We start from the raw sequence: 25438 nt of genomic DNA on the forward strand, positions 1-25438 counted from the left end.
GGAGAAAAACGATATATTGCACCTAGTTTTAGAATGACCATCTTATCAAGGTTTGCAAGCAGGAATTCCATATTATTCCTCATGCCTTTGAGCCTTCTAAATAATCTTTACACATTTCAGTAGAATATAAAAAACCCAAATGCACCATCACTGCTCAAATGTGTAAGATGTTAAAGTATATTGTTATTTAGATTGAATAACTTTCAAAAATCATGATTAAAAATGTCATAATATTGGCCAAAATTACAGGATGGATCAGATATATCCACAAAAATACCTGCAATAGCCAGAATTTTTAATTAACCTCTTAAAGGAATCACAATGAGTAAAATTTAAATTGCAATGGCATTACAAGGACCAGGTCTTGTTTTATGTGACAGAATTTAACACAAGCTGAAAACATGCGCCGTATGCCCCGCTGAGGTGAAGGGTTCATGTGTCCAAGTAATGGAGCTCTTGTGCCACCTTCTGGACAGATTATGATATAACAGGGAACAAATTCCTCATTTAATTTTTTTAAACATGCTTATAAAAAAAAAAACAGTTTAAAACAAAGTATTTTTACTTGTTTATAGAGATTTCCGTGTTTGAGACATATTCAGTCACAATCTCAAAGTCCAAGCAGGTAAATCAGAGCCCCACGCAGAGCTCGTGCCAGCGTCAACATCTGGACCTGACTGGTCTTACCTGGTCAGCGCTGGCCAGCTGCACCTCAGGGGCTCCCCAGTCCCTACTGATCCTCTCTCTGAACTCCTTAGGGACAACCATGCAGTCATTTATGTCCAGATCAGGATAACGTAGCTCTAACCCTCCTCTAAAAGACAAAAAAAATCACTTATAGACATCACTGTAAGACGCGTGAAGACTGATCTCCGACCAGCGCTGCCATGCCGCTCGACACATTTTGGCCAGCTGTCATTTGTGTGTATGTGAAGGGCTACAATACTAAAACCATATGGCAGTGGTAGCAGAGGACTTTCTGTCAGAGTCCACAGTCTGAAAGTGGAGTTACTGGGCTCGGGAATTGGTCAGTATGTTGAGTGGGTTTTGAGTGGGACCTGCTAGCATCCGTGACTCAGTTCTGTGAGGGAACCCTACACATACGAGCCTACAAGCCCGAATATCCAACCTCAGCCATCTGTGGATTTTTAAGGGAGGTTAATTCAGTTTGCTTATGGCACGTAAACGTCGTTATGGTGGTTATTTGTATATTTTATTGTGCCGAGTAGCTTATATTATATCACTCTTACTTGCAAAAGGCTTTGTCCTCTTGGCTCAGCACGTCGTAAGTGGAGGTTCCTCTAAGGACGTTGAAGACCATGACAAACAGACAGAAGGTCGCCGAATTCATCTCAGAAGTACTAACAACGCAGATGGGGAATACAGATTATACCGTATCCGTCCAAATACTTTTTATTTCGCGCCCATCAAACCTAACGAACTTTATACACAATTAATGTCTAAAAATAACGGCTTGCTCTTGACATAAAGTTTAAACGGTGACAGTGAACGCAGAATATTAGGAAATTAAACGAATGTGTGTGAGAGCCTAACCTTCCAGAACAGACCGTCTCGTCGAATGACAGGTGACCCAGTGGCCTAATATCAAATTACAACCTTAATTTGGGAAACCGGGCCTGCCCGGCCCATTCCACACTTTTATTGGCTACTCAAACTTAGCCCTAATTAGATTGGTTCTAATATGTGTCAATCAAAGTCCAATCACTGGCGGTGCGTTGCTTATGTCTATTAGAGCTGTGGTTGCCTACAGCTCGTGCAGTCAGCCTGCATCTGTTGTTTTCTTGTTTTCATCTGTTCATCCGTGTTATACAGTTTGAAGTAAAATCGATATTGTGCATTTTTATGACAGGAATTTCTCTTTTAGGCGGTACTAACCTGTATTATTAAATAAGTTACCTTGAGTGAGTAGATGCAATGTAATAAGTACTAAAATATTCCAGCCTTTCTGGGTGATGAGGCCGTATGCAGTTAGGGCAACGAAGCTGTCATCATGTCACCAGTTCTGCTGTTGGGAGATGATGAGGTGTTAAACACTTACAGTGTTTACATGAGCAAAAGTTTACTGTACTTTGTGTTGTACTGTAAGTGTGGACGCAGCACCAGGGTATTTACTGTGACTGTATCGGCTTATTTGGAGAACAAGCGTTTTTGTGGGCAAACTTTTCATGTTCCTACAATTCGTGAATTCCCAGAGCAACCCAGTTAGCGATCAAAGTCAGGATGTACTCTTTGGTTACTTCTCCGCTCTTTCATGGACACGTCATTAAGCCTCAGATCACCTGGGTCAAAAATTGTCAGTAGGACTATGATTAAGAATCATTGCTGTACACCTTTTCACAGCCTCAATAGCTGGTAATTAAAGTTTACATCAGTGCGAACATTACTGGAGCTTGTGAACGTTTTTGTAATGATGTTGTGTGTGACCATAACACTGAGGCCTGTTAAATTTACAGACACAGTTAACTTGTGTAGCCTCACAAGTTAAGGAAGACTACAGAAAACAAATTTACATATGCTAATTCAGGTTTATTAAATAAACACAATTTACACATTTCAAGAGCACATGCTACAATTGTCAGATCTCCATTTGCTGATGATATAAAGTCCCCGACTCCAAACTAGGAGTAAATGTTGCCCGATGACATTTTTTCTCCACATCCAGGTTTTGTACTCGGTGATTCAAGGACGTCTTGACACAATGTCCGTGCGGCTGTAGCTGTGTGGCTGTACTTGTGCGGTTAAACCACGTCTCCTGGCGGTTCATATTAAACCCTTTGGTTTGTGCTTCTGTGCAGCAGTGGTTCTTTAGCACCAGAATGTCTGAGAGGGTGCCAAAGGTTTCAGGACAGTTATTCCTCAGTTCACCTGTTCATTTATCCCTCCATTTTTTTTTAACACCTGTTTTTTGTTCTCTTCCTAATGTTGGCGTGATATAAAACAGAAAGAGTGTTTTAAACTACACTGATGTGTATGGTTGACCAGTCTGCATTATGTCTACGTTATACAGCATAGTGCTCAGCATTCTGCTAGAATCTCTTTTATTTCTTATGTTAAATATATAATTCAGCTAAAGTCTAATTTACTCAGTTTTCCCCATTATCCAAAAGTGAATCAGCCAAGATGTTTGGATATATACTGTAGTTACATTCTCAAACGTCTTGTGACCACGCAGAAATCATCACCTTAGATTCAATCACAATCAATGCTCTCAGAGAAACTTGATCATATGCTTCCTGAAACTATATTATGCACTAATTAATAAAAACGGACATAAAATAGACATCACATACTGTGGGTAAAAACAGTGGTAGCAGCCACCTTAACACCAGAATTATTTGTGTACTTTTGTCTGTCTAAGATTAACTAAGCACACCTTGGCTGACTGACTGCATCAGACATGGGGAAAACTTGGATAAAAATTGGATACAAATATTACTAACCCTCTGAAGTTTAAAGTTATGTGTGTGTGTGTGTGTGTGTGTGTGTGTGTGTGTTTAATGAATGAGGCTTATAACTGAGGCTTCAAAGGGTTTAAAAACCCAAGCAGTCATAATAGAAGTCTACATCACCTGACCACGCTGCCCTGCTAACACACGCCCTCCTTCACCGCCCATTGAGTCACACGTAGCATTTCAACAAAACTGAGTCCGAAATAGTAAAACACACATTGAAAGTGTAATTCCCTGCATCGGTTTGGTGGTCTGTGGGAGGTCATGGGGGTGGATGACACACCACACCTGCTAATTCTGAGGTCCAAAAGGCAGTTAATATGGGTACATTCATGACAATGACGCAAAATGCAATATTCATCATTTCTAAAGTGCTTTTTTTATAAAGCCAACTAAGAACACAAAGACGGCAAAAACCGTAGGAAAAGCAAACAGACTACACACTACACACTACAGTATGGATACATCCAGTCTATAATGTACACATACAAGGTGCATGGCGTGTTTGGTGCTTGCTAAGCCTCGGTATTGTTTCAGTACAAACACATACAGTAAAGAGTAACTGGAACCTTTTATTGTCCCTTCACATTAAGGCATGGGGTGTCTTCTCTGCAGCACACACAAACTCAGTTTAACTGAGAAAAATTCCTAAATGCTGTTACCTGTTCTTTCAAGTTATTGCTGTCCAAGGAAAACATCATTTTGAAGATTGGCGCATTAGGTACAGTTTGTACATTAAGGGGCGAGTGTTGTGTTATCTGTACATTTTGTGACTCTTAGAGCTTGGAGTGAGCCCTAAGTGTTCCTGAACGTCGCTGTAGAACTCGGGTCAGAACCATCCTCACGTTCCTCTTCTCCATCTGCAACAGTGTTGGAGAAATGCAGAGTTTCCATTGGACAGCAACAATGAAAAAAAAAACATCTCCAAGGTAATTGAAAGAGCACTGAAAACTCCATCATTGAATCGTGACCACATGACTGCATTAGTGTGATGAGGCACATTCACATACAGGTGTAGTTCATACACTGTAAATGAGTGGAGATCGTGTTGTCAAACCAGGTTTCTGCAGTAATTCCACAGTGAACGACTGTCATCTTTGGCTCTACAGAGTGACGTCCCAAAAGAATGCATTTCGTTTTTAATAGCACGCCTGCCTCATCAAGTGCAAATAGCCTAGTTCTCCACAACACACTTAGCAGGGCACTAACTAGCCACAGGAATCTCCAGTGATCTCAGATACGTGTCGGGTGATTTGAGAGCAGAGGTGTCAATTCCAGGTTCAGAAAGTAAAAGTCCTCACCAGGATTTTGCTCAGGCTTCCTGGATTGTGTTGATTCCAATTTTACCTGGATTGCACTAATTAGAAAATCTAGCAAGCTTGAGCAAAATCCTGGTGAGGACTTTTTACTTTCTGAACCTGGAATTGACACCTCTGTTTGAGAGCGTCTCTCTGGGGTAGCACATTCACCGTCTCGATGTGCCCTGTGACTGAAATGTCAAGTCTCGGTTAACTGCCATTATAAACAACAACCATAGCAATCAAAGGGCAGTCAAAGGGCAATTTTATATTCAGTAACAAATAAACTGTGTCGATAAGGAATGAAAAACATAAACACAGGAATATATGTCAGTGCTAAAAGGTGATGTTGTACCTTTCTGAATGACCATATTACATTACAGATAGAAGAGAGACTATTGCTTCCTGTGTCACATAGTGAACTGTTGAAGCTGTACAGGAAGGATGTAAAAAAAATGGAAACCTGCTAAGACAGCAGGTATTACATCACACTTATTACATATTACATCACACTGTTTTACTACACTGACCTATCCCAATCTACAGTCTTGTGAAAACGAGGTTTTCAGCGTTCTTATAATCCGAAGTGTCAAAACATCAGGCTACGTGCTGTGAGTATAGACAGACTGTAAAGTTCTGTGAAAACCTACAGACTACACGTTGTGTGAATGAATGAAAACTGATCTGGTTTGATGTTTTTATCATGCGTGGACAGCCATTGACATTGACGAAATTCGCATGCTTGCTTGTGTTTTGTAACATAGTCTGTGATACCAAGCACCTTGAATTTGTCAAGAGCGATAGGTTGCTGGAACATGTACTTTTAAATTGAATATAATGGGGTCTGATTGGTTGTGATGCTGAATAAAATGGTGTCTGATTGGTTGACACTTTTTTTTCTGTCAACATCCCATAAATACAGTCCCTTAACTCTCTGTAGCAGTTGACATGGGATCAAGCAATCTATGGGAATAATCTATTGTAATTCATATCTAAATGAAATGTGGGTATTAAATTAGATTTTAAGTTTTTTTCTGAGGTATGTTGGATTTATTCAACCTTAAGAGGTTGTGTGTTGGTGATATTTAGACTCGTCATACTTGAAGTGCATTCCAGCGGGTAGCAGTCAAACTCGATCAGACAGGCTGTAGAGTCATGCGTGTTATCTCCATTTCGGAGTCATGCACAGTGGACAGTGCCACGTTTACATTTAAACCAAGGACTCCTAATCAATAGGGGGAAGGTGTTTATCAGAGTACCAAAAAACATGGCATGCGCAGATGATGCCACAAAAGCAGTTTTCACACCACCTGCTGTGTGCCTCTTTGTGTGTGTGTGTGTGTGTGTGTGTGTGTGTGTGTGTGTGCATGTCAGACTCACACCTGGTAGAATGTAGTCCGTTGAATGTACATGACAAAGTCTAGGTGATTTAAATACTTCACACGAGAAAGTAGCTGACTGTGCTGTCATCAGGGCAAAGAGCTGATCAGTCTTGCACACACTTGCTATCAAGACCAGAGGTCAAAGGGCAGACCAGGCAAAAAAAAAAAAAAAAAAACAAAGGTCAAAGGGCAGGTTACCTGAGCTCAAGCGACTTCAGATATGTAAGCCACTCCCATTTAATGGCGGCTCTGTGTAACCACGGTAGCCACACTCACAGTGCAGGTCTGTCCCTTGGTGGCCCTCTGAGCAAGTCCACGTCACCGCTGCAAACCTGCCCTGCTGCATCTGTGCTGCCCCAAATACAATCCCCCACAATCCCCCCCCCCCACACACACATCTTGTGCACACAGACTATTAATGTTGTCACAGTTCCCAAACATCATGCTGGCTTCCTTCACATGCAGAATTTCTCTGATTATTAGTGATGCCAATAAAGCAAAGCGACTGTCACGCCATTAATGAGTTAAGCCTGTGGAAAGTTATAGCAGACTGTCTGGGCAAACAGCACCTGAGTGCATGCTGGGAAATGGGGCGTGTCCTGTGCTTTACACTAAACTAACACTGCTGTAAAGGCCTACGGGTGGCGTAAGGACGGGTGGCAAACACCTTTTGTCCTGTTTCTATTTTAACACCAGTCACTCGCACGTCAGGTCAGGTCAAGTTTAGTCAGGTAGCAAGTGAGCTAGAAGATTCTGATTAAAAAAAACTGGACCTGCAGAGCAGGTTCAGGTCTACGCTACTCAATATGCTTCATGCTTGTAATGCGTCCATCTGTCTGAGGGCGCAATGTAAACAGCGTTCAGTTCAAGACCGTCTGCCTTATTCTAACTACACTTTTTAAGTGTTTAGCACTGCTTAAGTAGCTTCAAGTATAATAATTCTAATCGTCTTTGCTTACATGGTATTTTAAATTCTCACTTAAAAGGTCTAAATTCTAATCTAAACTAGCATAAGCATCTTTTGCTTTCTACGTAGACGGTAATATTGTTTGGAAATGCAGATTAAATGGGCCAGATACCAAGCGTAATAACCCAGGGAGAGCGAAGCATGCGATGTTGACGGTCCTGGGCTGGGACCTGCTCCCACAATGCTGCTGGTCCCACATCACTGTGTTCCCAACGCACCGGAGTCACACCCCATCCAGCTCAGCCTTCGCCAGGACGGGAACGTGCCCACGAATGGAGCTGTAGACGTGGGGACCCGCGAGGGAATTCTGCAGTGCGTTAGCGCTCCTGGAGCACGGCCAGGTTGCCTCAACGCATTCCAGAACTGACTTTGGTAAAGAGCGCTTTGAGCACCCACGCCCTGGGTAAACAAGGCTCTCTGAGTCTGTGTACATGTTTGATGTAAGATTTCACAAGCGGTTCACTTGAGGAAGAGGGTGTTGTCTGACAGCTTGTTTGGGTCGTGGGATGTATCAGGCTTTTAAGGGTGGTGGTCTGCAATATCGCTGCTAAATATTATGTTGAATAATTGAGCGTGGGCAGTTCCGTTATTGTCTGAATGTTTGCCTCAGTTTGACCACTGGCCAGGTGAACGTGTGAAAAACGGTCCGATTACATTAAGAGAATGAGAGCCCTTTAGAAGGTCATCACAAAACAAACAACAACAATAAAAACCCCAACAGGACAAACAAATCACTTTCGAAATCATCGTCAGGACCAGCAACATCACTGACAAGTACAATTCTGCATTACGCTTCCACAAAAAAGGGGAAAGAAAAACCCCAGAATCTAACACCAGGTAAATAAACTGTGCACTGGACACACTGAGTAAGCTTAACAGGACGTTCAGTGGTGGCTGGTGTCCACGTCTCCCTTTTTCTCCAATGCACGCAAAGTCCTCGCAGTTGTTGCTCTGGAAAACGACGTGTGTTTGTAGACTGAAGAACGCCAAAATGGAGTTTGGCATTTTTTCTTGGGTCTAAATGTTCTTCCGTGTAGCTAAAAAGCACTTTTTTAAAAAGCGGCAAACGTTAGCGTCACTAAGCACACGTCATCTGCTGGGGCGTATCCGAATGCGCCATGCTGTGGTGTTCAAATGGCCGAGGGCTCAAAGCTTCAGGCATCCTGGGTCTGTAACTCCGCACATCAGAGCAGAACAGACAGACAGACAGACAGACGCGGACACACAACCTTACGCTCGGCGTCTCTCCGTCCTCCCGCTCTGCTGTCTCGTATGCTGACGTTCACTCCGGGCGGCAGCAGAAGTATATCCAAGATGGCGGCGTTTGCGTCCTGTCCCGGTTCGGCGCGGGCGAGGCGCGGGCGTCACACGACAGCGGAGGAGCCGGGCGAAGAGGGCGAGGAGGGAAGGTTCCAGAAGAGCCACTTACGCTTGCACTGCCGTTTTTGGTACAAATAATCCTCTCTTTCGCGCTCCTTGCGTGCCCGCTGGTAATGGTCGTCCTCTTTCAGGTACCACACCGGCGGCCAGCGGTGCTTCTCAAAGTACTCCTGGTTCTCTGCAAGACACCAGGCAAAACATGACCGCCTACAAAAGCCACCGTATTTTATTTTAAATGCGCTGCCCAAATTTGGAACATGTATCTTCTCTTTTTTAATAAACTTTTTGATACCATTCCCAGTATTTCAGATATAAATACCAAAATGACACTTTCTATATGGGAGCTCATTGTGCTCTTAATATCCTAACACTAAAATGTAGAACTCTGAAGCTACATTCTACCATAAGAAAGATCTAGTCTGCTCTCTACATACATAATTGTATAATCTTACCATATATTGTATGTGTCATTTGCAAATGCTGCTGTATTGAGCATTTGGCAAAAAAGTGCCTTGCCCAGTGATTCTTAGTCTAGGTCAGTGATCTTTCACATTGGTCTTCTTCAGTGATCTTCCTCAGAAGTCTTCCTCTGTGATCTTCCTCAGTGGTCTTCATCAGAAGGTCTTCCTCAGTGGTCTTCCTCAGTGGTCAGTTCATGAGCAAGGCACCACAGCGGGCTGGATATTTTTGGGTCTCTGAAGTCTCACCAGTGTGACAGTGAGACACAGAAAGCTCCACCCAGACCGCTACACCCGCTGTCTCTGTGCCACCACTTCACCCACCACCATGTCATTGTCACTGCTCTGTGGGAAACGTGTCAGAGCCCAAAAATATCAGACAACAGTGTCCCAGTGGTCCCAAACTGATCACTGATGAGTGACTAAAGGTCTGGCAAACACAACACATCTATAGTGTTGACTTAGCAAACTACCAGCTAGGTGTTTATTAAATGGTCAGGAAGTGTATGTGTATTGGGATGAACAGTTATTCCCCTAACTCACCTGTACTTTAGTGCTGAGCGCTCAAACACAACAGTGGCTGTGTTTCAAACTGTAATAGTGTGTTATATAAGGGTGTGAAGGTACCTGTGGATTTGGCCTTCATGTCACGGGGAAACTTGCGACACACACTGTTGTAATTGGTGCAGATGTGATGGAGGCACCACCCAGCCAACTGATGGGCTCCGTGAAACTGAGAAAACAGCCAATCAGAGAGCAGAAAAGAACAAAACAGAATATCATTTTTGTGGATGGACAGTTTCTGTTCAAAGCATACCCATGACATAGCAGTAGCCTGGTATTGGTGGCTACACTCCATGATGTGTTTAACAGACTTGACCCAGCACTTTACCTGAGCCATTTTACCTGAGCCATTTTACCTGAGCCATTTCCAGATAAACCAGAATATCCCCATCTACATCAGTGCCCATCATAGCAGCTTCCATGAGCACAGTCACAGTATACAGTTCTGAAACACACACACACACACACACAACCTTGATCTAACATCAACAACAACATAACAACAACAAAAACAATATTTTTAATCATTGCCTTTCTGGAATTGGTTTTTGTGAGATTTTTAGCATGTTTTTGTTTGATCAGTGGTGCTCTGATTATTTATAGAATTACAGTTATTTTATGCTTTTCTATTTCTGTAGGATCATATTATCTTCCAGTAGATTTTAGATAATATTACAAGTATTTCTATTTTTTAAAGTTTCTATTGTCAAATTAGCTCATTGTAAATATGATTTATTTTACTGTAAATGGACCACAGTACCAGTACCAGTCACAATACCGAACGTTTGGACATGCCTGGATCACGCTTTAAATTGTTTCTACACTACAAATATAATTTTGGAAAGGTAGCAGACTATATATGAATGCATCTTCAAAACACACACACACACACACACACACACACACACACACACACACACACACACACACACACACACACACACACACACACACACACACAATTTGTTCCTCCCCCTCCAGGTGTGGAAGATGACATGTGAGGATAACTACAGCACTGAGTGTACCTGTCAACGCAACAAGGTGAGGCAGACAGAGACGGTTGCCGAGGACGATAAGCTCCATGGCGTCCAGGTCTGGGCGGGAACAGAAGCGTCCTGTGTAGAGGTACTCCAGCACCGCACGCATGCAGCTACGGGTCGTGTTCGGAAACAACACCTGGAGCGCAGAATAAATACAGATATTTTTCTTTATTTTTTTTATAATCTCTCCTAGTCCACGCATGATGAGTCATACGACGTGATCTCCTAGAATGATTCAGCCAATCAGCATGCTAGAATGACCCCGAGCACCTGGGAATGCAGGCAGCTGCAGGGCCTCAGGCATGTGGACAACTGTGTCGCCTCCGGCATGTGGCGCTGGGATTCGATCTGGACCGTGGGGCGCAGCTAACAAGCCCCAGATTCGCCGGAGTGGTGCTCGGCGGTAAGTACTGATTACTGAGTAGTGATTACTCAAACCAAAACCTCAGAACATCGTGGTACCTCTTTAGTGCAGCTCTCCACAAAGGGTCCTCCAAACATGGCTGCCATCCAATCACAGCTGGAGATGAGCAAAGGCTTATGGGCCATTATTGCTCCGTCATCCAGCTTGAACATCACATCTGTCAGACGTCAAGAAACACGGACACCACAGCAGAAGACAGCAAAGAAAAGTCAATTAATAATACACAAAACAGCAATGTGGAATTAACCATTCATTGTTAAATTAACCACATTAGTAATTGAACTAACAATCTGTCTTTAAGCTAAGAAACTAATCGTACAACAACAACAGCTTGTCATAAGGTTTGTCTTCATAATGCACCACTGTTCCTGGAAAAAAAACGATGAGGATTTCATTGAAAACATTCTTATCTTGGGTGCCTACAAAGCCCTTTGTCGATATCCCATCTGTCTGAGAGCTGAGAGCGGGCCGGAGAGTAAATAAACAGGACGGCACTGTGCTTGCGTAAGAGCCGGAAAGGAAGCAAAGTCAGCAGTGAAGGAGCAGCTTGACAGGCCAGCACAGCTCAGCCCGGCAAGGCAGACAAACACCAGCCGCCCTCCCGCAACACTCCTGATTACACAAGCTTAAAACGCCAGCTGGCAAAATATGGGGACTAGTCGCTCTCTGCAGGCGTGGACGAGTGAGCGGTTGGGTACCACGATGAGGTAGAGGAGCAGAAGAAAAAAAGCGTTTTACACGTTTACGTTCAATGACACTGCCGCAAGTGACGGGGGGAAACCAAGAGTGCAGATTTGAACGGAAAGGAACAGATGGAGAAGCACCGACCTGAGAAGGTTCCCTTGGCCAGGCACTCTTTGACTCGGTTGGTGCGTCTGACGTGGAAGGCCTTGGTGATCTCCTGGTTCATGAATGCCTCGTCGTTCAGGATGTTGGCCACCATCATGCGCAGGTCGAACACCTCGAGCAGCTCGGCGATGTGGGCCACCTGCATCAGCTCCTTCTCCTGCTCGTTCAGCCTCCCCGTGTACAGGTAGCGCAGCACGGCGCGGAACGGACCGGTCTGCATAGACGGGTCCATGCGCACCACCGTCATCGGCCTGGGTTTGAGGGTCACCGGATCGTCCACCATCTCCTCCTGGACGTCGAGGAAGGCGCGGCTGAAGGCGGGCAGCAGGCGGCCGCCCCCCCCGCGCTCCGCTTCCCCCCCGCGCAGCGTCCCGTCGCTGGTGCACGCCCGCAGGTTGGCCCGGTCCTTCTCGTCGCCGCTCTCGCAGACGTCGAAGCTGGCCGCCCGCATCAGCAGCTCCCGACCGGACGGCGCCGGCGGCCGGGGTCGCTCCTTCTCCTTTCCGCCGTCCTCCGGCGTCCGCCGCTCTGCGATGAAGAGGTCGTAGAACTTGGAGGAGGCGGTGGCCAGGTACACGCGGTGCGCGAAGATGCGCCGGCGCTCCTGCAGGACCAGGACCACGTCGGCGCACAGCGGGTCCTCCAAGAGGCGACCCGGGTGCTCCTCGATACTGCTTGGGGGGGCGGGGACCGTGATGATGGGAGGAGGCGGCTTGGGAGGAAGGAACGGGGCTTGGAGGAGGGGCCTCTGGACATTGCGCAAGTGGGACTTCCAAAACTGCAGGTGGCGGCGCGAGATGAGGGCCGCGCGGATGGCGTTGTCAAAAACGTCTTTCACGCCAAACTGGGCGACGACGCTGGTCTCGTAATATGGGACACCGAGCTCTTTGGCCACCTCGCGACCCTTCTCTGGCGGCAATATCTCGTTGGACTTTATGGGTCTGAAATGTTATAAAATACCCCAGCTGATGTTCCACGTCAATAAAATTACAATATTTACAAAAGGCTTCTTGAATGCATTGAGATGATGTAACAAATATAATGACAAATCAAGACACCACTGTAAATGCCAATAGAATTTGAGCGGATGATGTATAATATGGTTTTACCAGTTTAGTCTAGCAGCTATTTATTCGTGGAGTGTCAAACGTTGGAAGAGCTGACGCTGAAGTGAAGCAGGAGTTGAAGAACCTTGGAAACAGGAGCTGGTCCTACCTGGCCAGAGGGCGGCGGGCCCGGTTCACCGCCTCCAGGTCAGCGTATCTCAGGTCTAGCTGACAGCCCACGAGGACGACTGGTGCCCTGGGGCAGAAGTGTTTGATTTCAGGGTACCACATGGTCCTCACGTGGTGGAGTGAGTTGGGGTTGGCGATGGAGAAGCACAGCACCACCACGTCCGACCTGCAGTGACGCCACCGTGAACGACAACATGAGCTACCGAAGGGTCGTATTGCAGGGTTCACGTGGTGCACGTGGTATGTGTGGAGTACACGTGAACCGCAAAGTACACGGGCGTGACTCACCTGCCGTACGCAAAGCGCCGGTCCTTGTGGTGGTCCCCGAAAGTGTCCCAGAGACGCAGGGACACGCTGACATCGTCCACCACGTCCCTGGAGCGCTCTAGAACCTGGTTGGAGAAACACACCTATCACATGCATGGAGATTTACCCACGTAACTATTTACAACATGTAACTACATTGCAACTATATTACGCTAACGATATTAAAACTAACCTCTATACTTTAATACAATAATTACAACTTTTCCCCATGCTTTCATGATGTCTCACCTCCTGACACACCCGGTACTGGTCGATGGCCCAGACGGTGGGCACGTGCGTGGCCAGCAGCTGGTACTGAGTGAGGGTAGCGTTGCAGGCACGGGCACAGATGAGACGGGTCTTTCCCACCGCGTTGTCTCCGACAACCACACACTTGATGGTCTCGACGTTTGGCCTCTCATAGTCCATATCAGAATCCATAAAATGGGAACTGGAAACAGTCACATACAGTATGTGTAGTAGTGCTTTATGGTTAGAGTAACAGATAATATGGTTTGTGTTAAATAGACAGTAATAACAAAAAAAGAGTGAAAACATTCAGTGCCGTGTTGCCCATAGGTCAGGTTGTTTGGGTTAAAGGCACAGTCAGCAACTTTGGTGGAAGTTAACAGAAGCTAGTTGTTTTGAAACTCTGCCAAACACAGCCCCTCCCTTGAATGCTCTGTCTAAAGCTATAGACCCACATGATTGATAGGCAGGAAGACACACCTCCTGAGTGTTGTCTAGATTTATTTTTCTTCAGAACAGTCACTAAGATGGGATTGTTTGCTCTCTGCACATATAATATTGGCCACTGCTGAAAACCCCCCACCTTTATGGAGAAATGCATCAGACCTGCTACAACTCCCCAATGAATGACAAATCACTGCACCTCACTCCACCAAGAAAGATGATTCGAATGACCTTGTGGTCACCTTCTGGCTGTCCTGCAGTCATGCATTTGTAATGGATCTCTTGAATAAGTTGGCACATGGCTCCTAAAATGGCCAATACGGGGCCAGTGGCAGTAGAGCAGTAAGTACGATCAATAATGTAATTACCCCCTGATCCCGCTGCATTGCACACATGCAGCAGTGATGTCAATGGCAACACATCTAGCTAGAACCAACTTAAACTGGAGGTTTTAGCAAGAGTTAGTGTGTGTGTGTGTGTGCGTATGCATGTGTGATATCTAGAAGTACAAACACAAAGAAGGCATATTTTTAGAGAATAGCTCCAATTCAGTGATTTCTGCCCAAGTCTTTGGTACAATCAGTAAACTAACGCCCCTAGATGTCTAAAATCTCTTTGAAAATACTACATTTGGTTATCTAGATGTTCTGTAGTAGCAAAAATACTTCCTTTACTAATTTTACTAATGACTTTACTAATGTGTAAAATCACCATAACCCATCGGGAATCTAGGCTCTGACTGCTTAGTAAAGATTCATATAGGACTTTTTCCAATTCAGTGGTGAAACAGTAGAAACAAAAGCATAAAAAATGGAGGGTGGTTGATAAGATATGTGCATATGGACAATGTGGAAATAAAACCACGTCTGTTTTGTTAACCTTTCTGCAACTTGATTTCTAACATAAATACTGTTAGAGCTGCAATGGGTAGAAAACCATTTCTTATGTCCAGTCTACTGAAATGCATCTTAGTTGTGGAGGTCATTTCTGCAACAAAGCCCAGCAGATGCAGTTTCAGTGAGGCAGTGAGTCTGGCAGCTCACAACCACCACACTCGCATGTCTCCCTGACCCAGGTTCAGGTTGCCATGTTTTACGTTACTCCTTTGTGGTTGTGCATTTTTTTAGAGCTTCCATTTAAAATGACCCTCCTCCCTGCTATAGAAGTGCACAGACACACTGGTTAGGTAATGCAGCTAATACACAACGTTTAATCCAGTTCACTCTCCTTTATGCCAGCCTACATCGCCACACAGAGCTGCCTCTTGGTTCGCTAAAGTTAAGAAATGTAAGACACAGAGGTGACTGTGAAGTACAGAATGAAACCAAGACTGTGGCGGGATAATTTTGAGTGACCACCCCACGATCACTGTGCATGTCAGCAGGATCTACATCTTTGACAGGCATATTTATGCTATGTCTAATATCATCAGCATGCAAGCTCACACAGCACTTCCATTCATAATTCATGCATTCATCAAATACCATCTGATGAATCACTTAAAAATTCAAAAAGAACATTGGTGAATGAATACTGAATTTGACAATAATTCTCCATCTGTCTTTGGTGTTTGGTTTCTATTTCTATTTCAAGCAACAGAACTGCCAGACAGAATTCATACAATTCTGCTTAATTCAGCACACTGCTCGACCCATTTTCTATCAGCCCTGTCAGACACAAGACCAAACACACCCAACCATTCTCCAGACAGAAGTTGCAGGCGTTTTCACTTTATATATCACTGCATGAATTGAGTATGCATGATTTTCACAGTAAATAAATGAACAAGTAAATAAACATGTGGCTATTTCCAACAATACACAGGTTAAGTTACAAACTAGAATTAGCAGCACTATTGGGTTACACAGAAGAAGAAAGTGCATGTAGGATTTCTGAGGTTGTCGCGCCATTATTCAGAGCTTTCCTGGAAGGTTCTTGATTCTGTTCACACACCAAGATACAAAATGTGTACACTCTTTTGGACCTATTGCTAAATTAACACCACATTTGTTAGATGGTAGTAATTTAACATTGCCACGTTCCAGTTGCTAACACTAAGACTTTGATCAATATGTGACCAATTACACAGATTAATTAACAAATTAATTTCCTGTTTGATATGTCTGTGGAATTTACGCAAGCGCTCGTGCATTTAAGTGCTACAATCCAGGCTCACGACCTGTCAGGAAAGCTACACCGTTTTCCAGACTCTTCAATTACCAGCTTGTAAGTGTTCTGATCCAGTTTCAAATATTCCCCATGTAGGCCTGCATCGTTTAATGCACACATCGACATCGTTATATGTCGTCATAAAACTAGGCAAAAGTGGCGGCGTAACGTTTATGTCTGTTTATGCATAATAATGCAGAAAAGCAACGTGAGGCACGTGCAATATAAAACACTTTGCCAAATAAAGCAGCTTGTACACGGTATGAGCTTTTAAATACATATGTATTCAGTATTGTTTTCATAAACATCGTTCAACATAAATCTCATACGGTGAATCAAGAATTAATTAGTCATAATCCCATACGACATATTAATCATAATGGAAGCTTGGGGATAAGATTTATATATGCATATCGTCACACCAGTCTCTTTACCTTCATACAAACAACATTCGTAATTCCCTTAGTTGAAAAGCACGAGATAACGAAGAGAACCCGTCTTCTTCCCTCGTGCCTTGAAAATGGAGGTTGCGAGTATCGCAACCCAGTCTTTGGTTTCCAAGGAGACAGATTTTACTATCAGTAGCTCCTCTTCTACATCCAGTGTGTATTACTTAAAATGTTCGTATCCGGGGTTGTTTTGTATTATTAAGGGTCAGTGATATCTGACTTATCACCGTCTGTTCACGGAAAATAGACTCAACAATTTGATTTAAGAAACATTCCGTAAACAGCCACGCGCGAAATATGATAAAAGCTTAGAAAACAGTTTTGCATCAGCTTACCCTGACCACACAAGGGAGTGACTGACAGGCACAAAAGCAAAGCATTTGGACACCTATAAACCATAGGTTATGTGGTTTACAGAGAAAGCGGGCAATTTGCTCAAATTCCTGCAAAAACATTTACTGATAACCTTAGTTATTATAGACTGTAGCTTACAGTTGTCTTAGAGCGCAGCCAGTCGCGCAAGGCGTCGTCCTATGCATAAATGTAAACGTGCTCCAATCTCAGATCACCGTATTTCAGGAGATATGGACGAAATGTAGATGTATTAGTAAATGGTACATGGATTAAAAACTCTCCTAACACATTCCCGGGATGATGACCGCCGAAGGTGATGCAGCTAAAGAGAGTTCAACAAGTTTTCAGCCCATGCGGACAGTGTCGCGTTACCACTGTGGGTTATTTTTGGTGTGTATGAGCACTAACGTGCAGCTATTCCTGGACCAATCGTCTTACCCCCCCCCCCCCCTCTCTCTCTCTCACTCACACACACACACACACACACACACACACACATACACACACACACACACACACACACGCACACACCCCGCCTATTGAAGAGATTGCTGGCGCATCCTTGATGCAAAATCAAAATACGCAGGTATCTTGTGGGTTAAGTGAAATGTGTTAAAGGCATTTATCACATAATAAAGTTGAGAGGTTTAGTTAGAACATGCCAGTCAATCTAATTGACACAAATACAGTAATTCTGTCTTGTCTCCAAGAAGATGCCACAACAATATACAGATGTTCAGAAAGTCGTTGTCACCACTGACAGTTCCGGTTAGCTCAACTCCTTTAGCTACTTCATTCAGTGTTTCCAGGGACAGGAAAAACGATTTTGTCATTGATCATCTAGGGTTTGTCGCAAGCATCTCCATGCCGTAAGGTTCAAACACACTCGGAATAAAACAGGTAAACCCGCTATCTGGGTGATGCAATCTCGGGTGAAGCAGCGACTGACTTCGTATGCTCCCTTGTTTACATGTTTATTTGTCTATTAACACAACATGTTCAGTCACTGTAACCGTAAAAAAACGTGTCAGCCTGGAGCTTTAACGCATAACAAACATCACTCCTAAATACCGCACGGCGTTGTAAATGAACACAGTCACACGTCTGTGTTAAATATGTTTAAATATCCAACAACATTTACATGTTTTCTTGCATTTTAAATATGTAACGAGGCTGTGCGTTACAATATAGCGACTTTCATTATGACGTTTGCTGCCCGGCCCGCATTAAGCCCATTCACAGCAAAAGCGTTACTGTACGCGTTACGTAACGGGCGAGTACTTTTAAGGAATGACATTTTAATGTCGGTCGGTGCAACCTACGAGCCGTCAAACACAGTCAAAATACTCCCCGACCCGAATTTAACACCCGCCTTTTGGCACGGGTCGTCTTACCGCATCAGAAGGAAGTGGCGCATCGGCTCGGTCGGTGTTTGAAAGTGGACGGGGGAAGTGATATCCATTAGGTGCAGCTCGCCGCCGACGAGAAGCGCTGATGAACTTCATTTTCATTTACAGCTGGCTTCAAGGCCGCGATTCGAGCCGTCGTGCGAAGCGAAGGTGGAACAGCCGTCTCCTTTTTTTCTGATTTAAACGGACGCCCTCACGAGAGCATCGCCTTTCGGTCAGCTCGCGAGGCCGGAGGCTGTCAGAGCTCCGCCAGGAAGCGCCCGCGTCGCCCTCCGGTACCGTTACCGTACGCACTGTACAATACGCACCGCGCCCGGCAGCCCACTCGCTGGTTCGGTGGGAAACTATGGCAGCGTGTTCCGGACTTGTTTCAAATTCAAATGCGAATCTGAAAATGCTAATTCAGTGTTAGAGTTTCATTTGCGTTTCTCAAGTGAGTTTCTCAAGTAGCCTACATTGACGCATAATTCAAAATCAAATGCAATGCGTGTGTTCATATTTGCATTTATGCGTCTAACATATTTTTAAAAAACGATGTAAAAAAATGTCATAACGGCGTGTCTCTGACATTAAAAATGTATGAACATCCCTGCTCTGCACTTAAAAGCATGTTGAAGAAAGAATTATGTGTACATTTTGGCTATGAAATGGGATGAAATGTACCACGATTTTAATGAATTATCTAGAGACTCATGAATGTACCTCAGCAATAATAAGATTTTTTCCTGGATTCCCAGTAAACTTTACAAACTTGGTCTAAAGGACTCAGCAGTTTGTTGTGAATTAAAGGAAGGGGTACCCATACATTAAGGGGCTGTTCTAAGATTCAAGAATTTTGGTCTGCAATCCGTGAATATACTTGTGACGTCCTAGGGATGTCATACATTTTATAGTATATTTTAGATGATCCCTCGGCCCTATCTCTTGGGGACAGACATCTGGAGAACTGGATCCAAACTAATAATGATTGATCATCAACCACTAGGGGGCTCTGCACGCCTTAAAAGCCCGAATGTACCTGCCATCCACGTTGCAATGCACATTGCTAAGCCAAGAGGGAAGGGACTGTACTGTACTATCGGCGTGCCAAACCTGAGGCTACTAGCCCTTGCTACAACTAGCACTTCCCGGACCCTCTTGTTCAAACAGTAGCTTCAGCGTCAGCTTTTGATTTTCAGTTTGTGTTCGTGTACTCCTGTGTCATAGATAATAAAGATTATTCCAAAGAAACCTTCGTCTCACAAGCCCTCACGAACGTCTCAGAAACAAGTAGTTCCTCAAAATTCCTGAGTAAATGTGTGGACATCTGTGACATTTATCTGCATGACATAAGTGAAATAGAATATATAATACATTTTGAATTTCCCTAAACAAACTACAGATCCACCGTGGTATTTAATGAAAAATATCAGATCACATTAGCTTTCACGCTTTTTTAGGTAAAAGAGGATTCATCTCTGAGGCAGGTCTCAGAAACGCCTTTTGACTTCCTTGATCTGTGGTCTTTATTTCAACCATGCACACATTTCCATCCTGTTTTGGACATGTGTGTGCTACCAGTACCAAAGGCCACTCGTCTTATGCATCTTTGCTATTGCTATTACATCCTCTTTTGTGCCTTTTCTCCTACTTGAAGGCGAAGAAGGCAAAGGACAATTGCCAAAAACATTGATCTTCATCAGTGGTCTTACATCACATCTTTACCCCTGAACCATAAGAAGCTGTGGTGGACGTCTCTGTTGAGAAAGCTTTGCAACACATTTTTATATCATGATTGCCACTTGTTCCTTCTAGAAAGAGATAAAGACTCCCAACAGGCTGTTACTGAAGTCAGAGTGTGTCCACAGGACATTGGCGTCGTCCTGAGCGCTGAAATGTAACACCACCCTGATTTGATCGGGTCTTCCATCAGAGGCTATGAACTGTCGCTTTGTTGCCAGTTTGTTGTCGAGGGTCCAACACCAAGAGGAAAAGATGGCGTCGCCATTCTCTTTCTAGCAACCCGGGTGTTTTTTCCAATGTATTTGCACTTCTGAGTCCATGATCATTTTAAAAAAGCAAGTTTCTATATCTGTAATAAGTAGAATGAGCTTGTTATCATTGTCAGGTGTCTGGGACACTCACCCTGGGTTGGGTTTGTAGGTACTGATGATACTGTGATGTTATACTATAGCTCAGGCATTTTTGACACAGATCTGCACAGCTGAAACGTCAACAGTTCTGCAGGTACTAGAACAAAATGACAGACGAGCATGGTTAGGCCAGCTTGATGTTCATGTTTAACAGGATCCCAGGCACTTTATTAGTGTCCTGCACATTGTACGCTCCAGACAGTCAAACCTTAGATGAGATTGGGAGGGCTTTGGTGTTTGACAGTGAAGAAGGGCGAGTTAATTGTTTTTGGAATCACAACCCTAACTGTAAGCTGTAAATAGCTGTCTAGCTAACCATGCTAGGTAATTTTATACACTGTTTTGTTTGTGTTAAATTGGTTCATAGTGAGTGAACATGTTTAATTTACTTTACAGTGTTGTTGAGATTGAAAGTAAATAGCTCTGTAAAGTTAGCTACTAGCAAGTTCTAAGTAACTACATAGCATAGCCAAGTGGCTAGGTTTAACCAAGCTTATTTACATAGACGTTCATTTTATTTTTCTTCCTGTTCCACATTCAAAGGAAAAGCCTGTGTTGTCACATAAATATACAATACAAGATGTATCTTTAAGCTCATCAATTATTCATGGGCTCACCTAAAAATAGGGAAGTTGTAAAAAAAAAAACAGCAAAAACATCTTATTACATTCTAGGGCCAAATTATAGGACTGTAAATGGGCGTGTAAAAACGCATTTTAAAAAGGATGGTGATTTATATTCTGCATGGCTCGTCACTTGTCATATGGCTTGTTTGCGAACAAACCATTCGCAGATTGCTAGAATGTGGATGAAGGTAAGATTGTTAACCAGTTAACCAGGACACATCACTACTAAGCAGGTACCAAAATGCTCTGCTTTTAATTACAAGTTTGGGCCGAATAATGTCTTTCTCTCCTATCCGCAGATCTTCAAACATTACTTAGATTACATTAAATTACACACACATCGCTAGAAATCCTGAAACAGGTGTGCAGATTTAACAGCTATGAGCTTTCCTAATCAGTATGATCACAGAAAATCTTAATGTAAGTTAAAAAGAAAACAAAATAACAATAATAGTATAACAATAGTAGCCCTACTTATATGCATTTATATGATATCTCCCTGAATGATTGTTAAAATAAGTCATTCGTTGTTTCTTTTCCCGTTATGTATATGCAAAAACAATTGGTGAGGCTTCTATAACGTGCGAGCGAGTGACACTTTCGTTGTTGGAGAGTTATTTCCCTTAAAGGATTCTGACAAATCCTGGCGATTTGTGAAAGTGTTGAACCATTACAAAGGGTCTCCGCCCGAGACCATTAACAATAAAGGAGTTCTGATCCTAGGTGCGTATTTGCGTCTTTATTAGATGTTGGCAAATCTGTGTGGTTTGTTGATGCACGCACACAGATCAACCCGAAGAATAAAACTACTCCTTGAAACTCTGTTTGTCACCCAAAATCTCCTTATACTGTCCGTTCTCCAAGTTCGGTTTTGCTCAAAGTTCACTCCGCTCCGCCAGACTTCTCTCGCACAGTTCTCTACGAGCAGCAGGGCAAACCAACTCGAGAAACACACAGGGGTGTCCAGACTGAACCACCTAACGACGGCCTTTCAACAGCCGCCCCCAAATCCACTGAGTGGATTTGCATCTTAAAGGCTGAGTAACTGTAGGGACCATAACCTAGTCTGGAAGAGAAGGGAGGCTAATGAGACGGGTCACAGGACGTGTGTAGATCCATTCCTTGACCTGTACATCGTCTGACCGGACTCGATTGTCTTGACTAAGACGGATGCTAATGACCTTGCCCACAGGCCATAGCACACGTGGCAACTGCTGATCCATAATCATGACGATGGTACCAATCTCCAATTTAACAGAATCAGTACTCCACTTCTGCCATGCTTGCAATCCAGGTAGATAAAGAGGAATGAAGTGTTTCCAGAACTGATCAGCTAATACTTGACTGTACCTCCATCTCCGACGACTTAACATTACTCCTCATCTCACTACTATCCGTAGTAGCAGGAGGAACGAACGACTCAGGCCAACTCTCTGGTGGCTGACTTAAGAAGGGAGGACCTTTGGCCCATCGACTGACGGGTGACGACAAATAACCAAGGGTTTTCTCACCAAGGGTCATCTGCAGGGTTGTCGCTAGAAGGCGCGTAACGCCCCACAGCGGACTCTGTGAGATCTTGAATCTCCGCTACCCTTGTCCCTACGAATACCTTGAAACGACAAGAATCTGATTGGAGCCAGGTAAGTACGGTAGTAGAATCTGACCAAAGCATCACACGGCCAATCGGAAATGTCAGCTCAGCCCTTGGAACCTCGGCCAGTTGTGCGCCTGCTAGAGTAGTGCACAGTTCCAATCTCGAGATAGTCTGTTGTTTTTTGGGTGCCACCCGTGAACGAGCCATAAGGAAGGCACTCTCTACTTCTCCATCGGTATTTTTGGCTCGTAGGTAGGCTACAGCTCCATAAGCTCGCTCTGATGCATCACAGAAAATGTGGATGTCTCTCGAGATAGAGCCTTGGTCCATCTTTCCACTGGTGTAACATCTAGGCAGGGAGATGCGTCTTGGAGTTCCGCCTCCCAGGTATGCCATGATCTGAGGAGCTCTTCCGGTAAGTGAGGGTCGTCCCACTCTCGACTCCTATCCCACAAACGTTGCACCAGTATTCTGGCTCGAGTGGTGTAGGGAACTAAGTACCCAAGAGGTTCATATTGGCTCGCTAGCATCTTATAGATATTCCGCATGGTAACAACTGAACAACCTACGGCTCGTATCTTATAGGAAAGCATGTCCGATTGACAGTTCCAATGCATTCCCAGAGTGGACTCCTCTACTTCCCCTTGTCGCTGACTGAGCAATAATTCACTACTCTCTGACCTAAGTTCAGTGGGAAGATGACTTATAGTAGTGAAATCATTACTTGCCCATTGCATCAGCTGGAATCCTCCTTCTCCTAGGGTGCGCTGGAGTCTGTCAACGGTCTCTCTGGCAGTCTTTCCACAGCTGAAGCTCTGCAAGTAGTTGTCTACATAAAAAGACTGTGATACCAACCGCCTAAGGTCTCCAGGCTGATCTCATTCCCCGGCGTGCTTCTGCAGTGCAAAAACCGTGCAACAAGGACTGCAAGTTGTCCCGAATGGGAGCACCTGCCATTCATAGACACTGGGCGATGTGTCTCTCTTCAGATATCTCCACAGAAATCTAAGCAGCGCTCTATCTTCTGGGAGCTTGGCTCAGCAACAGGTGACACCGTGAACGACACTGCCGCCCCGTGAATCACCTCTAAACTTTGTCTCACAGTCCGAAGAGCTAGATCTTCCCTTGGTCCATTTAGACCCAGTTGTTGAACTGCCTCATGGAGAATAATAGTCCGCTCTGATCCATCATCCAATATAGCGTAGGCCTCCATGGAGCGATCTCCGTTTCGGATTAGAACTTTAATCACTTTCAGCAACACTTTTCGACTGTAGGCCGGTCTACATAGAGAATGTCACTAGTGGAGCTAGTGAGGCAGGACTGCTGTGCTGTACTCTTCTCCTCCTTCCTCTCCCCCCTATCATTCACCTCATGTAGCACAAGTAAATGTCGCTTATTGCATTTTTGGCAAGGGGCCTTCAATGTGCAGTGAACTGCATGGTGACCTCACCCACATCTCCAACATCTATTGTTGCTCGTAATCCAGCTCTCCTTCTGATCCTTTGTCAGTTGCTGGAAGTTACCACAACCACTCAGGAAGTGGAGGTCATTGTTGCAATATGGACAATAACATCTCCTCTTGTCCTTGCTCTCAATTGCTGTGAGAGATCTGACTTCCAGGGACCTCCCTGATCCATGGAATATTGCAGTACCTTTCTCTAGATGCCTGCGATCTCTGGGTCGCTCTTTAAACCCTTTCTTGATCTCCTCCTTTGGCCGGGACGTAAAGCGCGACCCATCCTCTTGAACCTGAAGCTCATAGTCCAGCCATTCTGCTAGATCTAGCAGAGTAGGGATTTGCACTCCGTAAGGATGAATGTCAAATCAAATCAAGTTTATTGGTCACATGCATGGTCGTACTGTGTACAGCTCAGCAGTGAAATGCTTTGCAGACTGTCCGTTCACATTTTAGGGAGAAAGAAGAAAATAAAAAAATAAAAATAATAATAATAATGGGGGGGGCATTATCAACAGGATAGAATACTTTAAAATTGAAAAATATAAATAGTGTAATAGTGTGTAATAGTGCAAAAATGTAATAGTGCAAAAATATGCAATGTTCCAGTGTAAATATAAATATATGTGCAATTTTTTCGTGTCTGTTTCATCGCTGTTCTCTGTACCTGACCGTATTCGTGTTTCCCCTGTTACCCGTGCTCCCTGTCTTTGTAATGCCTGTCTTTGCTTGTTTCATGGACTGCCCTCCTGCTATCGACCCTGCCTGGCTTTCGGATGATGATTACGGTATTCCCCTGAATAAATCTCGCTCTTCTCAGCACTTGTGTCCGTCCTCTCGCTCCGTGGCGCGAGCCACGTTACAATGGGTAAATGGAGAGCGAGAATTGCTGTATGAATCAGCCACTAGTAGAGCCTCCTCCAGCTTGAGGTGATCTGTGAGGATCTGGAACTTAAACTGTTCTGTGGCGTCATCAGGCAGAACATTCTCCAAAGCAATCCGCAATCTAGAAAACTCTCTGGGATCTGGAGATGTTAGCTTAGGTATAGTCGGAGTAGGCCCTCTATATATGCTATCGTGCTTATGGGGAGGATCGAATGAACTAGCTTGATGCTCATCTTGGAAATGAGAGCTATAGCCTGGTACAGCTGGTAAGAGAAATGAAGATCTAGTCTCAGCCCTA

At 44.2% G+C, this 25438-nt stretch overlaps 2 protein-coding genes across 8 annotated transcripts in view; both read right to left on the bottom strand.

Moving 5' to 3' along the window:
• The window catches only part of pebp4 (phosphatidylethanolamine binding protein 4), a 70037-nt gene extending 68444 nt beyond the window's left edge, over positions 1-1593 (bottom strand). Inside the window, exons 1-3 of the mRNA XM_076990308.1 lie at positions 1555-1593; positions 1251-1361; positions 688-814 (exon numbers count right to left, since the gene is read on the bottom strand). Of these exons, the coding sequence (XP_076846423.1) occupies positions 688-814; positions 1251-1351 (228 nt within the window). The 5' untranslated portion in view covers positions 1352-1361; positions 1555-1593. The remainder of the gene's footprint in view (positions 1-687; positions 815-1250; positions 1362-1554) is intronic.
• A 951-nt stretch (positions 1594-2544) lies between these two features.
• rhobtb2a (Rho related BTB domain containing 2a) lies at positions 2545-18784 on the bottom strand. 7 transcript variants are annotated; one of them, XR_013125180.1, is made up of 12 exons: positions 18433-18784; positions 13623-13824; positions 13356-13477; positions 13048-13233; positions 11812-12773; positions 11022-11140; positions 10545-10695; positions 9876-9964; positions 9583-9688; positions 6427-8675; positions 6151-6273; positions 2545-4330 (listed from the first exon to the last, which is right to left on the bottom strand). XR_013125180.1 is itself a non-coding variant. In XM_076990262.1 (10 exons), the coding sequence occupies exons 1-10, from the start codon at positions 18498-18500 to the stop codon at positions 8482-8484; spliced, it is 2199 nt and encodes a 732-aa protein (XP_076846377.1). In that variant the 5' UTR covers positions 18501-18784; the 3' UTR covers positions 2546-8481. The 7 variants fall into 7 exon arrangements, 4 of the variants coding, with proteins under 4 accessions (XP_076846377.1, XP_076846378.1, XP_076846379.1 ...); XR_013125179.1 differs by having other exon boundaries at positions 6151-8675; XR_013125178.1 differs by having other exon boundaries at positions 2546-6273.
• Positions 18785-25438: the final 6654 nt, after the last annotated feature.

The sequence above is a fragment of the Brachyhypopomus gauderio genome, unplaced genomic scaffold (assembly GCF_052324685.1).
Source record: "Brachyhypopomus gauderio isolate BG-103 unplaced genomic scaffold, BGAUD_0.2 sc74, whole genome shotgun sequence".
Taxonomy (NCBI): Eukaryota; Metazoa; Chordata; class Actinopteri; order Gymnotiformes; family Hypopomidae; genus Brachyhypopomus; species Brachyhypopomus gauderio.